General features: G+C 43.4%; 1 protein-coding gene and 1 long non-coding RNA gene across 3 annotated transcripts in view; both read right to left on the reverse strand.

Annotated features, from left to right (window-relative positions):
• LOC114201301 (uncharacterized) overlaps positions 1-13,010 on the reverse strand; it is a 74,607-nt gene extending 61,597 nt beyond the window's left edge. Inside the window, exons 1-3 of the long non-coding RNA XR_015766792.1 lie at positions 12,370-13,010; positions 11,033-11,148; positions 2,042-2,089 (exon numbers count right to left, since the gene is read on the reverse strand). This is a non-coding gene — a long non-coding RNA (uncharacterized LOC114201301). The remainder of the gene's footprint in view (positions 1-2,041; positions 2,090-11,032; positions 11,149-12,369) is intronic.
• Positions 13,011-14,205: 1,195 nt separating this feature from the next.
• Positions 14,206-20,882, reverse strand: part of AOAH (acyloxyacyl hydrolase) — a 166,863-nt gene continuing 160,186 nt past the window's right edge. For both annotated transcript variants that reach the window (XM_088018608.1, XM_088018607.1), the window contains one exon: positions 14,206-14,584. In XM_088018608.1, coding sequence (XP_087874734.1) covers positions 14,456-14,584 — 129 coding nt within the window. In that variant the 3' untranslated portion in view covers positions 14,206-14,455. The remainder of the gene's footprint in view (positions 14,585-20,882) is intronic.

A 20,882-nucleotide genomic window follows, 5' to 3' on the forward strand; every position in this document is an offset into this window, starting at 1 on the left:
GTGCCTGTAATATTTCTATTCTATTCCTAGGCAGGCCTTTGGAGAAAACAGATACGTCTCCCAGCCAAGAGAATATTCAAAATCCTGCTCCAGAATCTGCAGGTAAGGGGAGGTTAGAAAGTGGGGAAAGAGCCTTGTAGGCGATTTGTTTTTTTAGGAAGACTCGAGAAAATGGCCCCCAGACAAGAGGGCCCCTTCCTTGGGCTCCAAGCTCTTGACACTTGTTCTTCTTGCTTTGGCTCACCTCCAACCATGCACCTCCTCTGCAAGGCCCGGGGGACATGCCCACCCAGAACCTGCATCTCCCCTTCTAGGCCACGCTCCTGGCAAACATGTCTTCAGAATCAAACATATCTTCAGAATCCCTTGTGTAAAGCCTTTCCCCCAGGTCATCTTCTCCAGGGTTGACTGTGATGTCTGTGCCTCCCTGATCCTGAGGGGTGGCTGTGTATAGGATGGTGTGGAAAGAGCTCAGTGGTGTGAGCTGGGGTGTCTACACGTGTGAGTACAAGGCCCTCCGAGTATGGTACCGAGACAGCTGTGGAGAGACTATGGCAGCCACAGGCCAGGGACTGCTCACCACATTTTGATGTAGAACTCTGAGGAATCCATGGTTTGTACATTCAAATTTGGACATTCGAGTCCTCAGGAAGGTATATTTATCATGGCATTAGAATAGGGCCCACAGACTTTATTTAGCAGCTTGTTAGCTTAATATATAAGTTTTACATATACTTTTATGTAACTAGTATATAGGTCTTCACTGTACTTTGTCCCAGCCCCTGCTTAGAGCTGCATTGCTGGTAAAAAGACAAAACAGTATAACCCTGATGGCAAACTGGCAGTATCTGTCACAATTGTAAATGTGTTTTCTTTGGCTCAGGAAGTCCATTTCTGGGAATTTATTCTACAGTGCAGAACTCTGACCCACCATCTATAGCAGTGAGCTGTGAAAACCCACTTAGTACCTACAGAAACGAGGCCAGGAAGCCAGCTTGCTGTCTACAAGTCAAACTTGGAGAAAATCAGGTCACCATCTCTCGTACCTGGTCCAGAAAAACAAACAATAACCTCGGTAACAACTGGCCCCAGATGATCAGGCCTTGATTAATCACTGACAGCTTCTCTAATTCTTGTCCCCGATTCCAATTTAGGACCAACGTGAGAAAACGCAATACGCACCCCCAGCCACTTACATGGGGTGCTATCCTTCTAGTCGGCCTGCCTACAGCCTCCAAACAGGGCACGCCTAAGCCCTCCCTTTTTCCCACCGTAGAGCTGTCCCATTCCTCTGCCAACACACGTGATGGTAGCTGGCCCCGCTTGCTGTAGCAATCCCCAGGTAAGGCCCCTTTGCCTCTTCTCATCTGAGTGGTCTTGTATTATTTCCACGGTTGCCACAGCTTTTCTGATCTCCCTAATTCTCACATCGAACCCAAAGGCAACATTTTCTTGCTGAAAATGATGACTCAAAATATTTGTGTCTTTATTATTTAGTTAATATATTAAATGCTATTTAAAGTTTTCTGAGGCAGAGTGAAAGGATTATAAGTATTGAATGTTGGGACTAGGGAGTATATATATGGGGGTTTTAATTCTTATCTATTAGTTCTTTTTTAAAAGATTTTCTTTCTTTATTTGACAGAGAGAGAGAAAGAGAGAACACAAGCAGGGGGGAGGGGCAGGCAGAGGGAGAAGCAGACTCACTGCTGAGCAGGGAGCCCCACATGGGGCTTGATCCCAGGACCCTGGGATCATGACCTGAGCTGAAGGCAGACGCTTAACCTGAGCCACCCAGGTGCCCCATAAACTAGTTCTTTATGAAACTTTTTTCATGTGAGTTTTCTTCTTGCATAAACTTGACGGATGTCTCAGTCCACTAGTGTGATTATAGATATTTTGGAAGGAGGGCAGCACTTGAAGAAGCAACACTGGCTGGGGGGTCAATAACCTCTCTGGTTTAAGGTCTGAGTTTGGAACAGCTGAAGGTTGTTCAAGTACACTTGCAGTTTTCAGTTTTACCAGAGGATGGTGCCAATACCTCTCTGGTAGGTTTGGCCAAGCCACTTTGGGATCCTCTCGGGCAGCACTGGAGAGACATGGAAAAGACTGGTTACTTATGCTCTTCACCAAATTAAGGTTTTTATTATTAATTCAACTTTACATGTAGTTAAAAGTGAGTATACACGTATAATGTCTTTCAGAACCACTTATGCCAAAGAAATCAGACAGCCTGAAATGAATGGAGGGCTACTTATTTCCTATAAATGTACTCACACTTTATATTTAATTTATACAACTTCCCCAAACCAGTTTTTACAAGTGAGATCTTTTGAAATTTCCATTTGCTTGCCATCTGCTGCATTGTAGGCCAGCCATTTAATATTAAAATTTGTTCAGAAGCTGTCCTCTTTAACGCATGTCCTGGCTCAGCAGGGGGCTTCCTCTAGTTGGGCTGTTTGCACCTAAGCTGGGAGGCAAAATGGAAGTCCCTTGTCTGTCTTCTCTGTCTTCATGATGGAACTGAGCCAAGAGCATGGTCATCCCTTTGTTTACCCTTCTTTGACTCCACTCATTTGTTCAATGGTGTCTTCTGAACAAGACTGGTTGTAACATGTCTGCCCTGTGTCTAGGAGACTCAAGGGCTGTTTGAAGGTGGCAGGCTGCTTTGCTCAGAAACTGTGATTCTCTTTTGGAAGATGACCCCAAACTCACTGATATTTCTACTCAAAAGCAACCATAATCAACTCACAAAGACTGTTTTGAGATAAACAGAATCCATACCTACTGAGTCCATAATTGGTGCCAAGAGCCCAACTCGAGGAAGCACCCTGATGAGCTGGATGTGCATTAGAGAGTGGGGCTTCTGAACAACTTTTAGTAGGAGGTCTTAACATGCCATGAAGTGGGAATAGGAAATTTACAAAGTAACAAAATAAGGCTGTCATATGGGTTCACTATCCCTTATCTGAAATTCTTGGGGCCAGATGTGCTTGGGAATTCAGAATGTTTTGAATTTATAAAGCTTGTATGGTGTATATACCATGTATTATGCAATGCCTGAGAAGGATCTAAGGCAACTCCCTATAATCAAAACGTTAGTATTTTTTCAGAGAAACATGAATATTCACATTAAGCAGGATAAATAAAGACTAACTGGCCTCTTGTCAGGGTACAGGTCAGATTTGGCCTCCAAATGAATTAGGAAACAAAACTTTGGTTTATAGGCGTTTTTGGATTTGGGGAGTGCAGACAAATTATCATGGAATTGTAATTAAGTGCTTTCCATGTGCTATTTCATTTAATGCTCACAAATGGCCTATGTTAAATATAAGGATATAAGAATAGAGGGAGTGGGCGTGTCAGAGTGGTTAAGTAAGTTTCCCAAGGTCACACAGCAGAGCCAACATTCAAACTTAGGCCTGATTCTAAAAGGCAAAATATTACATTGCTTCCTATGTTTAATCAAAATGCTAAATATTCCCAAATAATAAAAATGCTTTAACTTCCTTGCCAACTTTTGGCTTTTCACCCATATTCTGCACTATTCTCTATTTCCCTGGTGGCCCATGAGAAAGAATAAGATGGCATAGTGAACTATTCCACCGTAATGGATAGAGGTAAAGCCTCTGTCTGGCGTCTGCACAGAGTAGGCTCGCCTGCTCAGGGAGAGAGCAGGGCTGCAGTGCTGAAGAGCAAACTGTCAATGCTCCAAACGTGAGATTTTCCAGTGGTTAGAGATTCCTGTTGTGCACTGGGTCCGCGCAGATGATCAGCCCTGACGTCATCGGCAATGTGATCCAACATCTAATTAATGTCTTTGGCCTCCTTTTGCAAATTTTGCACCAGCCTGGTCTCCCATAAAGGGATTCTGCTTCTTTGAATCGGTCTATCAGAAGTCACTTGGCTCAATAAAGTTGTCAGCAGGGAGCAACCCTTGGCTTTTTTTCTGTACATTTTCTCATGATGGGAATGAATTAAGATAATCATATTTTAAAACTGTGCTTTCAAAGTAATTCATGAGCCATGTTCCTTTTTTTGCATTGTAATTATCCTTCTTCTCTCTTCCTTTATGTCTTCCTCTCTTCCAAATTATAATCCTATTTATATTCTAAAGTTTAGAGGCTTACAGTCTTTTCTTCCCCCCCCCCCCGCCCTGATGTTTCTTTCTTGTAATGAAACCAATAGCTTAGCAATTGCATGGGCAGAAATCTCTTTTTATATTCTTGTAAAAATATTACAACTCACAATAAACTGTGGAGCATTTTAATGGATTCTTCCCGTGATCTTTTATAGACTTTCAATATCTGTTAGAAAAATGATTCATCTATACAGACGTACATATATCTATATGTCATGCTTAAGGTACTTAAAAAAAAACCCTTGACTTATTTTTACAAAGGAAGATAGCAGATACAGGCAGTCATGCATTTGCACACCTTGCTTCCCAACTGTCCATAAAATTTCCATACAATAAATTGTGCAAATCGGAAGTGTTTCATTTTGCTAAGTGCATGTTATCTTTGTAATAGAAACCTTTATCAAGATAGAACTATCCTGGGCGCCTGGGTGGCTCAGTTGGTTAAGCGACTGCCTTCGGCTCAGGTCATGATCCTGGAGTCCCGGGATCGAGTCCCACATCGGGCTCCCTGCTCAGCAGGGAGTCTGCTTCTCCCTCTGACCCTCTTCCCTCTTATGCTCTCTCTCTCTCTATCTCATTCTCTCTCTCAAATAAATAAATAAATAAAATCTTAAAAAAAAAAAAAGATAGAACTCTCCTTGGGCACCTGGATGGCTCAGTTGGTTAAGCTCAAGCCATGATCCTGGAGTCCCGCGATCGAGTCCTGCATCGAGCTCCCTGTTCATCGGGGAGTCTACTTCTCCCTCTGACCCTCCCCCCCATGCTCTCTCTCTCATTCTCTCTCTCCCAAGTAAATAAATAAAATCTTAAAAAAAAAAGATAGAACTATCCTTCCTGAAAGTTCTTTGATGTTCTTCCTCAGTTCTCTCACTTTAAACGCTTTTCTGATTTTTTTAATCATAGGTTAGTTTTGCCTGCTCTAGAATTTCATATGTATACACATACATACAAACGATAAGGTGTGTGCTCCTTGTGTAAGGCTTCTTTTATTCAGCACAATAATTGTAAGACTCATTCTTCCTGTTTGTGTCAGTAGTTTCTTCTAGTTCGATGAGTGGTATTTCATGTGTTTATTCCATTTTCCTATTGATGGACATCTGGACAGTTTCCGGATTTTAGCAATTATGAATAGAACTGCTAAGAACATTCTCATACAAGTCTTTTTGTGGACATATGCTGGTAAATAATTAGGAATAAACTTGCTGGGTCATAGGGTAGACTTATAATTAGTTTTATAAGAAACTTTTTTTAATTTTAATTCCAGTATAGTTAACATATAGTGTTATATTGGTTTCAGGTGTATGATATAGTGACTTAACAATTCTCTGCATTACTCAGTGCTCATCAGGATAACTGTACCTTTGATCCCCTTTGCCTATTTCACCCATCCCCCACCCGCCTCCCCTCTGGTAGCCATCTGTTTATTCTCTGTAGATAAGAGCCTGTTTTTCTGGGTTGTCTTTCTTTTTTCCTTTGTTCATTTATTTTGTTTCTTAGAGTCCACATATGAATGATATCATATGTTATTTGTCTTTCTCTGACGGACTTTAATTACTTAGCATTAGATTCTCTAGATTCATCCATGTTTGTTGCAAATGGCAAGATGTCATTCTTTTTTATTTATTTTATTTTTTAAAATTTTATTTATTTATTTGAGAGAGAGAATGAAAGAGAGAGAGAGAGCGTGAGAGGGGGGAGGGTCAGAGGGAGAAGCAGACTCCCTGCTCAGCAGGGAGCCCGATGTGGGACTCGATCCCGGGACTCCAGGATCATGACCTGAGCCGAAGGCAGTTGCTTAACTAACTGAGCCACCCAGGCGCCCCAAGATGCCATTCTTTTTTAGAGCTGAGTAATATTCCATTGTGTGTATATGGATGGATACTTGGGCTGCTTCCATAATTTTGTTATTGTAAACAATGCTGTAACAAACATAGGGGTGCATAAATCTTTTTGAATTAGTGTTTTATAAAATACTTTTTCAAAAGTGCTTCCATACGAGAGTTTCAGTTGCTCCACATCCTTGCTAATACTTGCTGCTGTCAAATCTTTTCATTTCCTAGCTATCCTGGTAGATGCGAGGTAGTATTTTATTGTGGTTTCAATTTGCATTTCCCTGATGACTAAGGATGTTGAACACTTTTTCACATACTTGGCTCTTCATATGCCTTCCTTTGTGAAGCATATTTTCAAATCTTTTGCTCACCAAAAAAATAAGTTGTCTTTTTATTATTTTAGTTGAATCATAGGAGTTCTTTAAATATTCTGGAGTCATCCGTCAGATACACATTTTGTGAATATTTTCTCCCTATCTCTGGTGCCTTTGGATGAGCAGGAGTTTTAAACTTTGTGTAATTTAACAGAACAACGTTAATTCTGTCTAAAGTTTATCAGTTTTTTAAGTTTTATTTTCGGTAGTTGTTTCTGGGTCTTGGCTAGCAAACCCTTACCTATCCCGAAACTGTGAGGGTATTTTTTAAATATTTTCTTCTAGAAGCTTTTTAATTTTAGCTTTTACATTAAGGTCTATGATCCATCTCAAATTAATTCATATATATGGTATGCTATTGAGATGGAAGGCTGTTAAAAAATATCATGTTCCAGTATTATTTATTAAAGACTTTCATTCTCCCTTGCATTGCTTTGGCAACTTTGTGAAGAAATCCAATGACTATGCATGTTGAGGCTTGTTTCCAGTTACTATGTTCTATTCCATTGAGTTATTTGCCTGTCTTGATGTCAGTAACACATTGCCATGATTATTGTAGTTTTATAGTAAGTTTTAAGTCAGGGAGTGAAACACTTTCATTGTTTTTTTTTACTTTTCTTTCCAAAATTGTTTTGGCTAACCTAAGTTCTTTGTATCTCTCTATAAATTTTAGAATCAGCTTCAAATTTTTCCAAAAATATCTCTGGGGTTATGTTTAGGATTATGTTGAAACTATAGATCAATTTTAGTAGAATTGACAAGTTAATAATATTTTTTCTTCTTTTTTTTTAGAGAATGTGAGTGCAAGCAAGGGTGGGGAGGGGCAGAGGGAGAGGGAGAGAAAATTTCTAGCAGACTCCCCACTGAGTGCGGAGCCTGACGTGGGGCTCGATCCCACAACCTCGAGATCATGATCTGAGCTGAAATCAAGAGACAGATGCTTAAATGACTAAGCTCCCCAGCCTCCCCAATAATATGGAGTTTTCCAATTTATGAATAAGGTATATATTTCCATTTATTTAGATCTCTTAAAATTTTTTTTCAGCAAAATACCGAGGTCTTACATGTCTTTTGCTAGGTCTGCACCACAAACTACTGGATGTCTTTTATGTGAGAAATAATTTTCTCTCTTTTTAAAGCACTGTTATTTCTTCACTCATAAGCAGCTGAACCTAATCTTAGAGATTTATGCCCTCCAGCAGACTGTGTGTCTGTATGTTCTCATCTGTGACAACAGTGGAGTGAGCTGGGTCTTGAAGAATGAATAAGAGTGTTCCAATCAGAGAAGGGTGTGCAGGCTGAGGAGACGGCCTGTGGAAGGACGTGGAGCTGCGAGGGGGCTAGGCCTGTGCTGGGAAGAATGTATTATTGTTCCCCTTTTGAGGAAAAAGTGACTGAGACACCAGGGGCTTCAACAACATTCAAACCCAGATGTGTGTCCACAAAGCTTATTGCTTCATGAAGTCCCCACTCGTGTTTTGATGTATCCCTCAGCTCCCAAAGGCAGCAGGACAGAATTTTGTTCTTGCCGCGGGAGTTGTATGAGCCTGGAGTCTCCACTTATTATCCCTCAAAAGCTCTCTGCATCCCAGCACCTTCACTCAACATCCATGCTCTGGCTGATATTTGCAGAACTGCAATGTGGAGGTCCCTGTAAAAATATTAACACCTGGTTTTTTTTTCTGAGCCTGTGCAAAGTGTGCATCTCTGAGGACAGCATCCTCAAGTGAGAATGAAAGTCTCTGGGGACTGAAGAAGCCCTAAGCCTTGCCTGCCACAGAAGCCCTGGGTGCTCCCCTCCCGTGGGTCCTTCTGCTGCAGCTTATTGTGAACCCATGAGTTACATTTGTAGCACTCTGAGGCTGAAAAGGGTTCCTGTAAGTGCTCCGAGTATTTAATTATAAACAAAGCAGCCAGCCAGGAGCCCAATGCCCAAAGAAATCCTTAGCCAGCCTTATTGTGTGTTCTTTATTTCCCCTCTGCATTTCTATCCATCCAAGAGCTTCAGAAGTGTAATCCTTCTTAACGACAGATTCGTGATGATGAAGCCATTATTTTTTGATACTGTAGTTTTAAGAAGTGACCCAGACACAGCCTTTAAAAGCAACCTCTCCCCACCTCCTTTACCCCAAGCAAAGGACCAGATTAAAAGAGACCTAGCTTGTATGAATATTTATGCTAGGACCTCTGCCAGATCAGATTAAAGGAGTTCATCCTGCTGGGCAAACACAGATTCTGTACTCAGACTTAATGAGAAACTGACATGTTAATGGTATATTGATGCATCCATTCATCAGGAAATCCATAAAGCACAGTGAATGTGCCCTGGGTCTCAGGGCCCGGGAGAGGTGCTGCTTTTGTCATTTTAAGTTCGACCGGGAAAACTGTTGTTGCAATGAGGATTCCAAAGACATTCTGCCTCACAGAGACGCTGAGGAGTGGGCATTCGAGTCTAGATATACCTGGGAAATTGCTCTCTTACACGCCAGTGAGTACATTGGACAGACGCTAATTCCATTAGGCAGGATCTCCCAAGGTGGTTCCACAGAGCACAGTACCTACAGGCTGTTAATAGCTATCGTACAGGGAAAAGGCTTTAGGTCAAAATTGTGGGGTAAATGATGAGCTGAACAGACTTCTTCACTGTAGAACTTCCACCCTGTGACTTTTCAGGAAGCAGAGAAATTATGCTGTGCTTCCAGATTTTTTGGACTGTGGGGTTCTTCCTTTGCAAAGCACCACACCCAAAAGCATACAACCTTTTGTGTCATGAATCCCTTTGGCAGGCTGGGGAAGCCTGGGGAATCCTTTTTCAGAATAACATTTTTAAATCCAAAAAATAAAACACATGGGATTACAAAGGACACCAAATATCACGCCACTAAAAATACTTTGAAATATCAAAAATGGGCATACATTAACACATGTGCTTCTTTATGGTTTTGTGTGTGTGTGTGTGTGTGTGTGTGTGTGTGTGTGTGTGTGTGTGTGTGCTTCTTTTATAATGGGTCTAATAACTATAGTTGTTTCAAAATATTTATGGCCGAAATGATATTTAAAGAAATGGTCAATCCTCAGGGCACCTCGGTGGCTCAGTCAGTTAAGCAGCGGCCTTCTGCTCAAGTCATGATCCCAGGATCCTGGGATCGAGTCCCGCATCGGGGTCCCTGATCAGTGGGGAGTCTGCTTCTCTCTCTCTCCTGCCCCTCCCCCTACTTGGGCTCTCTCTCTCTCTCTCTCTCTCTCAAATAAATAAATAAAATCTTTAAAAAAAATGGTCAATCTTCATTATTCAGGATTCTGTATTTGTGAACTTGCCTACCTGCTAAAATTTATTTGTAACCCCCAAATAAGTACCCATGGCACTTTTGCAGTAATTTGAATAGGGAAAATTTCAGGCCCCTGACTTGTATGTTCCCAGCTGAGGTTGAATAAGGCAGTGCTCTGTCTTCTTAGTTCAGCTTTTACACTGTAAATAGGTATCCTTTTCATAGTATATTTACTGCCATGTTTTGGGCAGTTTTATGCTTTTTGTTGGTGATTTCATTATTTAAAATGCAAGTGCAGTGCTGAAGTATCATCTGGGGTTCGTAAGTGCAAGAAGGCTGTGATGTGCCTTATAGAGAAAATAGATGTGTAGATAATCTTCATTTGGATGGGAGTTAAAGTGCTGTTGGCTATGAATTCTAGGTTAATTATTCAACTATAAATTAAACAGATGTCTTTAAACAAAAACCACACATGAAACAAGGTCATGTATTGATTGCTTGAACGATAGTGTTATGACCAGAGGCTCGCAGGAACATAACCCTGTATGTCCTCTAGGAGCAGTGGTTCAGTATTTGCTAATTCAGTGTTCAAGATGACTTAATGGAACATAACTCCTATGAATAATGAGAATTGAATTAACTGTATCTGCAGCAAATGTAATGTGATATGTAAATATTTGTGACAAAAATACAGCTGTTCTGTTGCCTACATTCATAATAAAAGGAAATGCTATTTTAGAGGGTCTTGAATACAATTTTTTCCCCATTGAGGTTCATAAGTGTTCTTAATCCTGGGGGAGTAAGGTCCCCATGGGCTTTAGTTAAGAATCCCTTTTCTAGTGGGTTTAACTTGGTGAGAAAGTGGGGTGGGGAAGGAGTGCAATTTCCTGGGGCTTAGGTCCTGCTCTCTTGTGTATCAATACAAGTTGCATATGAAGATTTTTAGCTGATCTCCTTTGGCTGCAGGACCTGGAAATATTTTTTCAGCAAGGTCTAAGACCAAAAGGCTCTATCCCAGATGAAAAATGCCCAGGAGTGGTGGTGGAAAGAATAGAAATTCTTAATAATAGTTCATATGGAAAATGAAGAGCTCTATTTCAATAGCAAAGGACTAGACAGGTCTTTAATCTGAAAATAGGAGAAACCAATGACAATAGAGTGTTGGGTGGTTGGATGAAGATTACAGAGGAGCCCAAGCCTCCCAACCAAGGGTATCTGGGAGAAAGGCATCTTCTCATTAATTGCTTTTCTTTTTACCCTCTCACTTCACAAGTATGCTCCAATAGGGCTAAATTAAATGTGTCAAAAAAGAGGCTCCTTTTTTGGTTTTTAAATAGCAAGAAATAATGAAGTATGACTTGGAAGGCAACACTAGTGTCTCATTCATTCATTCACTTACCACTCAGTACTACTTACTGAGCATCTCTTGTTGGCCAGGCATTGTTGTAAGGCTGTAGATACAGGAGGTTCTTATCCTGGCCAGGTTCTTATCTCCTGGAGCATCTCTTCTGGTGCATTTCATCAGGAGGCCACTGCAGGAATGGGGGAAGGAGATGGAGAGGGATGTGAGTCCCCCTAGAAAAGTCCTTCATGTGCCTCTCAGAGGCTAGCACTCACATGCTATGATTCTGAAAACATGGAGGCTGAAGACAGGCTCTCAAGAACTACTACCAGTACAGAAATCCAAGATAAAAGCTGTCCTGGTCAGCTATCTTGTAAATTCTGGACACGTGGACGTTATGAGAAGTACACAAAGCGCCTTATAGGGACGGAATATCCCTAAGCCAGAGAGAAACATGTGGTTGAATCTCAAAGAAGGAATGTGTCTGGATTGGTGTGGAGTGTAAAGATGGAGGCAGAAGTGGACTTGCCTCACCCAGGGGCTCCTGGCCCTGGGGTGAAGGCCTGGCCTTGGACTCCAGTTCTCGAGGAGACAATAGTGGTATTTAGTACTTACTTTGTGCACTATTGGTGTTTTATTAAAAAAAAATGAGATGGGAGCACCATCCTCTCCCACCCTTCGATTTTGGGATACCATGCCCCAGGAGTGAGGTCAGGGCTCAGGGTGAGGGCCTGTCGGTCTCCCCACCTGAACTTGTTCAAGTAGGGGAGGGGAAATATGATACTGGTGAAACTATTCCCCAACGTGGGGATTTTCATCCCTAAGAGAATATGAACAGGGAAAAGTGGCCGGGACAGAGATGACTTCTGGGGGCGGGGGGAGAATGGAGGTGGTTGGTCTCAGGATGATTCAGTCTGGGAAACTCTTCCCTGTACTTTCTGAATCTCCCTATACACTCCACACTTTTAAAACAACTCTAGTCCCTCAGGGCCTTCTGGAAAATGACTAGGCCTAAAATGAATTCTCTATGCCCCAACAACAGCAAAAGGAACATGAGATTATCAGCTCCACAAGTAGTCTGGGAAGTAGAAATTAGAATAGCAATAAAGTAACTTGAAAGCATCTTAAACAGAGTGAGGATTAAATAAATAGAATTCTTTCTAAAGGAACACAAAATTTTAGTGCAGTGTTCTCTGGGTATGTCTTGAGACTAAATGATTATGATTTCAGATTCAAAAAAAAAACAATAATAAAACAACACTATGACAAGTATTGGTATTTTGGTGCTTAAACATAACATGAGATATTGGAACACCAAAACCAGTAATGTATTTACCAAGACCCTGTTAGTGGACACATCCCTCAGGAGGAGACAGACATACCAGATTTCCACAGTCCCACACCTCCACACCTCATATTCTCCAATGCGCTCTCCTCATTTATATTTCCTGCTGGAAACAAGCAGCCTCCTGATGGCATGTTGGTCCCCTGCTGAGCCACCGCCCCAGGCCATGTCCTTGTCATGCTGAAGCAAGGGTTCTTTCCAGGTGACAGAAATTAATGGGTCGACAACATTTTAAGTGTTTTGGCCCCTAAAAAACGGAACTCACACACAATCTGGCAAATTAATTTTGTCAGCCGAGGTGGATTGACCAAAAGTCTAAAACAGATTAACTTTAGGGTCCCTTCCAAAGCCTTGGAAGGGGCCCAAGCAATACGTTCACATGTTTTCTAAAATTTCCAAAAGTTGGATATTTTAAACACATTGCTTTTTCTCTGAGTACTTTCTTTTCTATCTGGTAGCTGTGGGCTAGCCATGAGAATTTTGGGGCATTTAGGGTGGGATTACGTGGAAATATTTATGTAGTTTGCAGTCATTTCTGTGCACAGCTGGGTGACTTCCAGGATGGTTACAATGGGCGGATCACAGTATGAAAGTATCCTACAGCTCCCAGCGTGGGAAGCAGTGTATCACAGAGGAGAAACAAGGTTTAAAATGCACAAAGCCAGAAGCTGGTCCATGGCAATGGACGGTGTACATGAGTGGGTGGTTTGGTTTGCATTGGTGCCTAGTTGAAACAGAAGTATCTTCATATCAGGAATATGTTCAATAATAAAGCCTACACAATTATGCACACACCATCATTTTAGTTTTGTCTTTATTGAGACAAAGACTTAGGTGCAGGTGGTTTATTTGGGAAGCATCCCAGAGAGCAGGAATGAGGGGCCAAGAAGAGTGACACAGAGTAGAAGGAAGTACCATGGAAGGTATTGTTGCCACGAACAAAGGGGCTGATTCTGCCCCTGAGAAGCACACTGAATGCCTTCCCCAAACTGACCATGAAAGGAAGAGGCTGGTGCATTTATTCACCGGCTCCTGGGGCCCCTGGGGTGGAACTGCTCCATACCTCTGGGCTGTGTCAAGCAAGCTCCTGAGGGCAGACTGTAGGAAGATGTGCCCATGTAAGGTGGGGTGCTGGCAACACGATGTGGGTCTGGGCATACACCCACTGACCCCAAAAATCCGTGGCTGCCTCAGAGAGGGGCAAGGGAGGGGACATACCAATGAGAATGGTGTGCAATAGAATTTACCAGAATTCCCGGGTTTATATGCACACAAAACATTAAAAATACTCCAAATAGGGAATGCGTCTCTAATAACTCTCACTCAAAAGAGATTTGATAGAGGTCCTCCCAATTTGACAACAATTCTAAAAATTCACATGACTTTACCAACGAGTTATGCAGCTGAAAGAAATTCTTCTAAATTATCAATAAAAAGCAACACATTTTACTCTTCTGTCTTTTCTGTAGACCATGATATCACCAAATCATTGTTAAGGGAAAAGATGATGAGATTATGCAGCCAAAGAATGTAAGAAAACCTTTTAAAGAAAGACAAATTGTCATGTTTTTTTCAATCATCGGGATTTTGTGGGGCTTATGCTATTTGTCAACTTTAAAGAATTTGTCATTTGTTGTGATTTCTTTTCTCGTTCTAAACAAACATTCAAGTTTGTACCTAATTTTGTGTTCCTAGTTTTGTGTTCTCTCGTGAGAATCCTTGGCAGCCAGCCGACAGCCTTCCCAGGGGCAGTCCCAGCTTTCTGGCCATCTTAGAGAAGCAGCAACAGACTGAGGCTCAGTCCTGGCGCACCAAGACCCTGGCTAAGTTGCCGAGCATTGCTGGACTTCGAATTTGTTTTTAGAACAATTAGCTATTAAAGGGCACAGATTATCTCTCTGCTTGGAATGGCATCCACAACACTTTATTAAAGGTGATTTGAAGGACAAATGGAGGGAACTGCTCCCTGAAACACTCAGAATCACGCTGTCATTCAGATAGACTCCAGAATGAGAGAAAAGCACTTTGCAAAGTTGCTGCTGAAGAGGGTCCTATGGGCCTGCAAAATGGCAGCCCCATAACCATTTGTTGAATGACTTTAGCCAAGTTCTTGCCTCCCTGAGCTTTCCAGGAGTGCATATCCTGGAGGCACTCAGTGGCCCCCTTGGTCTCCAAACACCTGTTCAATCTGAGAGTTGAATGGATTCTCCTTTCCCAGAAGCTGGGGCCACTGGAGCTGCACCTTCTTCCAGAAGTGATCTGCCAATAGCAGTGAAGCCACCTGCAAGAGAAAACCCAAAGGAGGAATAAAAGGAAAATTATAACAAAGTAAAGAATTTAGCAGCAGGATTTACTGTATTCTTTGTGGGGTGGGCAGACTCTAGGATGGTCGCCCACGATTCCTCGCTTTGTGTCTTTGTAGAATCCTCTTCCCTTGCTGTGGGTCGGACCTATCACTTGGTTCTAATCAATGAAATATGATGAGGGTAAGAGGATGTCCCTTCAGCGACTATGTAACATTATCTAGGACTCTGCTCTGCTGGCAGTCTTGCTTGGGATTGATGAAGGAAGAAGGCTTGTCGGGAAGCCTGCATGGCAAGGGGCTGACATCCAGCAAGAAGCTGGGTCCTCAGTCCTACAATCACAAGGAAATGAATTCTACCAACAACCCAAGTGAATTTGAAAGCAATTCTTCCCCAGTTGAGTCTCTGGATGAGGATGTGGCCTGAATGACACACCTGGATTTTCGTCTTGTGAGACCTTAAGTAGAGGCCCCAGTTAAACCGTGCCAGCACTCTGCCCCCACAGAAACTGTGAGTTCTGTATTATTTTGAGCTGCTAACTTGGGGTGATTTTTTCTTTAGCAACAGACAACAAATGCGCCTTTTATCTGTGGACAGCCAACATCTACTGCAGGCCTAAAGCTTAGGTTTTGGAGATGAACAGAATGAGTCCTTCCTTCAAGGAACTCCAGACAGGCAAAATGACACCACCAAACCCACAGGGGGGTCTGTGGGAGGCTGGAGGGAAGGAGGTGCCAACTCTGCTGGGTAGGGGGGAAGCGACAGGTCCTCCCCAAAGAGGGTGACGGCTGAGCTGTTTTCAAGGGGGAGTTCACCCAGATGGATGATGTGGGAAACAGTGCACCTGGCGGAGGACCCGGGCTGTGCAAAGGCACAGAGGTGTGGAAGAGAATGGCATGGTGGGAAACCAAGAGAGACGAGGCTGCAGAGTCACCAGTTGAAGGAGGCTGTAAGCACAAAGAGTGTGGCTGGGGTTCCGGGGTGAGGAATCATTGGCTTAATGCACAAAAGGCCTGTTTCTGGCTTTCCCAACTTAATGTCCACTCTATGGTTGCTTGGTTTTACAGCAGGTTTCCCTTTACTCATGGTTTTAGCAGGATCCATTCTTGGTCATCAAATCCTCTGGCTTGTCACTAACATGCCTTTGATGAGGACTCTTTCTCTGCAGGTAATGCCCTTATTTAGCAAATGGGGCCTGACCAGGTCTGGGGGCCCTAACTTGGCTACATCTGCAAAGGAAAAGCTCAAAGAGAAACGTGATTGCTGAAGGCCTTTCGGGAGGAATGCACTGTTCAGAGCAGGTGCTCAGGGATGTCCCCAACTTTATTCAGAAGCACACGGACATTGTCTCCAAAGGCCTGGTCCTGTTCAACATTCCAACAGGCAGTGTCGCCAGGTCCCCGTGTGATGTTGGGCAGCCCTCTTCTACTCTCTGGGCTGCAATTCTCTCACTTGCAAAATGAGTGAGCTAAAGTATATGGTTTAAAAACCTTTCTGGGTCTAAACCGTGTGTAAGGTTTTAGCAGCTGTTAGAAAAAACTAGAACTTGTTTAGTTGTTACATTAAATACCCCCAGTGTTTTAATATGTTCATGAGCTTTCTGAGCTGGACCCCAAATTCTATGTATCCAAAAATGTAATCTTGATCATATCCATGTGGTACCTAACAGAAACACACCACCCCCACCCCCACCACATATACACACACCCCCAACACCACACCCCCAACACCACACACATCACACCACACGCACCATATCCACCTTCCCCCATCACACACACACACACACACACACACACACACACAGACACACACACACACACACACGCTTACACCCATACCCACCTCCTCTGCTCCTCACCACCCACCCCCCAGGCTAACTATCAAGCCAGCAGGTTTCCAGGAAGGGGCTGCTCCTGTCTCACACACTAAGCAAGCAGTGTCTTCCGAAAACAGAAGACTGGTCTTGTGGTTGTTTTTCTAGCTACCTCTCAACAAAGGAGGCTGCCACCAGGTCTGTGGAAAAATACTGGTTCTCCTGTTTTGTTTTCTGCCTTTCTACTTGGTACACCTAAGCTGTCTTCCTAACCATTATGTGAAACCAAGACATTTGTGGTTATTTATTTCCCAATCTAAATTAATAAAGGAGGAGATGGGGTGAGGATAAGAAGAGGAAAGTTAAAAGGAAAGAGCTCTGCTTTGTGCCTACAGTAACTGGTTTGAAAGCAATTAGTTGGCTGTCGCTCTAATGGAGATGAAAATATTTATGAGTGTGCACTGCTAATACATTGGGTCTAGAGCGAGAGTGGCATGGTTATTATTAAACTAGAGACGTGGTACAATGACCCACTCTAATCACTCACTCATGTGACAAACATCTACTGAGCATCTACTGCGGGCTCCTCCTATAACCAGCCTCCTGTTGGAACTCCCATGATACACAGGGCGAAGCACAACCACCCTTCCCCTCATTACTCCGGGTGAGCTGTTCCCTGAATATGAATATTCTTTTGTCCTTCCCTGGTCATAGTTTAAAATAGTAAAGCAATCCCTATTCATCTGAGAAAAATTTGAAAAGACAATTAAGTAAGAAGAGGAAACAATAAGTGCAAGTCATCTGTAATTATAATAGAGGTAGCCCACGTTAACATTGGGTGCAGAGCCCTGCCCCTGCACGCACACCTGCACACACAAAGTGGATCCTTCCGCAAATATCATTTTATAGTCTGCTCTTTCTGAGGTGTAATTTACACACTGTGGAATTAACTTCTTGTGATAAACAGCTTCGCGAGTGTTGACAAATGCATACAGTTGAGGAATCGCCCCCACAATCTGTAATCCGCTTTTATTTACTCTGCTCTATATTACAAACATATTTCTGTGTCACTAAAGGTAGCTCTATATCACTGTTTTTATTCAGTGCATGGCATTCCATCAGATGGGCGCAAGCTGATTTATTTCACCAGTGGAGACTTTTGTCACGCATCTCCCTCACGTTTGACCTTGGGACAGGGAAACAGAGACAGTGCGCAGGGAAGGGGTTCTAAGGCTGCGTCACTCGCCTCCCCTACCACACACACGCATGGGGGGACGTCCAGAATGCTAGGGGATAGGAGATTCCGGTTCAGTGGGACAATGGAGTCAGGCCCTTGGGAGTCTCTCCCTTTGTGGTTGATGGGGCTGCCTGCGTGCTCTGGCAGGGCCCCTGCTGCGGTGAGTGCTCACAGGTGCCCTGTGGGTGGTGCTGCCCTCTTGCAACACCCCCCTGCCCCCAGCCCAGTAGGTGGGCCGCTTCCTTGGCTGGCTGCGCTCTGAGGGGCCCTGGTGCTTTCTTGCAGGCCCTCCTGCAGCCCCAGGGCTCTTGTGGGATATGGCCACACACCTGTCTGCCTGCTGCTGCCACCGAGGAGCCCTCACGGTGCTCAAAGCACGCCATGGTCCCTGGTCCGCTCTAAAGGCTCCTCTGCGAAATTCTCCCAGAAGGGGTGACAAGGCAGGGGGACCTAACACCCTGTTGTCTTAGGTGAAGTCTGGTGAAACAGATCTTTCAGTGTTGATGTGCAGCCCTGGAATCCCCCAGGTTCGAGGCACGAGTCTCTCGGGAGAGGGGAAGGGGAGGCTAGGAACCCCGTGCAGTTTCTGGTAAGAGCCACCATATGGCTTCTGGCCTCTCGCTCCCTTCTGATGACAATTTTTTAAATGGAGCCACTCTTCTTTGCTTAACCATTATTTGGGCTTATGCTGGGCCCCCCTCCAGGAGAGCGTCTGGTCTTCCCAGTAAATGCACACCGTTGGGTCCACCCCACACGCTCATGAGACACACCTGGAGGCCACAGAAGCCCAGCAGGGGTCACAGCTGGACCGCAACCTAGGATCCCTTCACATTCTTTCTTCATTAACTCATTTTATGTATTTTGCTACAAAAATAGAACTCATTAGTAAGACAACTATAAAGTCAAACCCTAAACAGTAACTACTTTTTTATAATATTAAAAAAAAATAAATGCAATTCAAAGCAAGATAGCATAGGTTTCACCAAAAACTTATCCCTGATCCCTTGTAAGTTGAACCCTTGCTAAATTTAACTCTGGGCTTTTATGAGACCAAAGTTAAAAATACACTCTGAATTTATTTTTTCTGTAGGAAGAACATTTCTGGGCTATCTTGGTAAGATTGCTTTTAAACTCCTGCAGGGAAGCCCTTACCACAGGGAAGGCATGGCTCTGCTTCTCTGGGCTCTTAATCTGCCCAGAAATACGGTCTATTGGACCCAATTAATTTTATTTTATTTTTATTCTGAGAGAGAGAGAGAGAGCGCGCGCACACGTATGAGCAAGCAGGGGGAGGGGCTGAAGGAGAGAGAGAGAATCTTAAGCAGGCTCCACGCCCGGTGCAGAGCCTGACGTGGGGCTCCATCCCACGACCCCAAGATCACGACCTGAGCCAAAAGCAAGAGTCAGAGGCTCAACCGACTGAGCCACTCACGCATCCCTGTCCCAATTAATTTTAAATTTGTAAACCAACAACATGCCAACAGTGTAAGATGTATTTAAACATTTACATCTATGGGAAAGTGTAAATCCCCAGCTCTAACTTCTCTGTGCTGACTCAGTGTGTCATTCCAGAGCCACTGTTGCTAGCTGGCTTTATGTATAAAGCAAACTGAACAGACACGGTCCCCGATGCACGGGGCAGGACCAGCCTAAAGTGTTTGAGGGTTCCTTGGCCCAGAAGGCCCTCCTCTCTACCCTCCCCACTGCCAGCATCGTTTCCTTCTTTTGAGGGACTCCACAAGTCCACCCAGGACCCTGGGTTTCCAGGGGCTTCCACGCTGAGATAAACAAAGACCTGGAGGCTGTTAACATTTAATGACCGATTACATACATAATATATGTTAAAGCCAAATATATATATGTAATTTAGAACCAATCCACTGATTAGTATCTTATATCTGCCTCCAGCAATGTACAAGGTTCAGGGCTCAAGAGAAAGTCGGGAGTTGATGTCATGGAAAACGTATTGCTTGCAGGAAGAGTTTTAGGAGGATGGTTTGAGCTGCCTACTGGCATCATGAGAAGAGAGGCGGTGGTCTTGCAGAGAGCTCTGCTGGGCAAAGCTGCTAAGGCAGGAGGTGTCAGGGATGCTTAGCTGGGTGGTCTCAGAGTAGCCAGGGACACTGGACTTGATGCATGTCTGTGGCTTTTCCAACATTTTCTGTTTACTATTGTCTGGTTCTAGGCCCAGAGGTCTTTTAAGTACCTCTTCAGAGGCTTAGCTTTGCAGAGATTTTAAAAAGTGAGTATTTGAATTGGTAGAATTGCTGTGGCTTCCATAGGCCACAAATCTGGGTCTTGGGTCTTTGCCATATCCTTTCTTTTATAAGTCGGACTTTCTCTGCATTTGGTCAGCAGTGTCTCAGTCAGTTATTCTCCCTTCTCTACAATACCTGCTCTTACTGGAGTCCTCAAATGGTCTCCTGGGTCGCTTCTCCAGTGGGTCCTTCTGCGATGGGCAATGGTCACAATGTGACCCCGTGGGCCAATCTCATTCCTGCAAGTGTCTCCAGTTCTCAATTAGATACCGATGGTTTCCAAACCTGTGTCTCCAGGCCAGGCCCCTCTTCTGAGATCAGAAACCCTCAATTTGATCTAATGGTGATTTAGACAGTTCCATCTGGCTATTGTGCAGGCACCCCAAATTCAGAATGCTTAAGTCTGCCCCTTCCTCTCTGGGGTTCCTTGCCTTGGTATCTTTCATTTCTGTTCATCCAGACGCCCAGTCCTATGAGTCATCTTCCCACCCACCAAATCCCATCAGCTCTCAAGTCTGCATTGTAACCTACTTTTCCCCTCCTACTGGAGAAGATATTTCTTAAAATTCTGGTTTTACATTTAGGGAGAGAGCTGAAAAGGTAAAGCAGTTGTCAGTCTATACGAAGATTTTTTTTTTCTACGCCTGGTTATTTTCCATTAAAATATAAGCAAAGGGTGTAGATTTAGATATAATTTGGTTAAAAAATTATAATGTATCAATCATGAATTTGAACTGTTCGACACAACTCATGTTTATATTTAATTAGACTTGTCTTCCTAAGAAAATTGGAACAATTGAATCAACACTCCCACCACTTCTCTTGTAGGGTTTTAGAAAGAAATAGGCTAATAGTATAAAGCCTGCTTCCCCCTTGGTGGTTAAGGGCCCCTACCAAATGTTTTTGCTCAGATGTTCAGGAATTGGTGGGAGTGCACGTGACCATGGCCTGAGTCTACTCCTTTG

This window comes from Eumetopias jubatus, unplaced genomic scaffold (assembly GCF_037043125.1).
Source record: "Eumetopias jubatus isolate StellerSeaLion01/CBP00866 unplaced genomic scaffold, mEumJub1_p1.0 scaffold_14, whole genome shotgun sequence".
NCBI classification, from domain to species: Eukaryota; Metazoa; Chordata; class Mammalia; order Carnivora; family Otariidae; genus Eumetopias; species Eumetopias jubatus.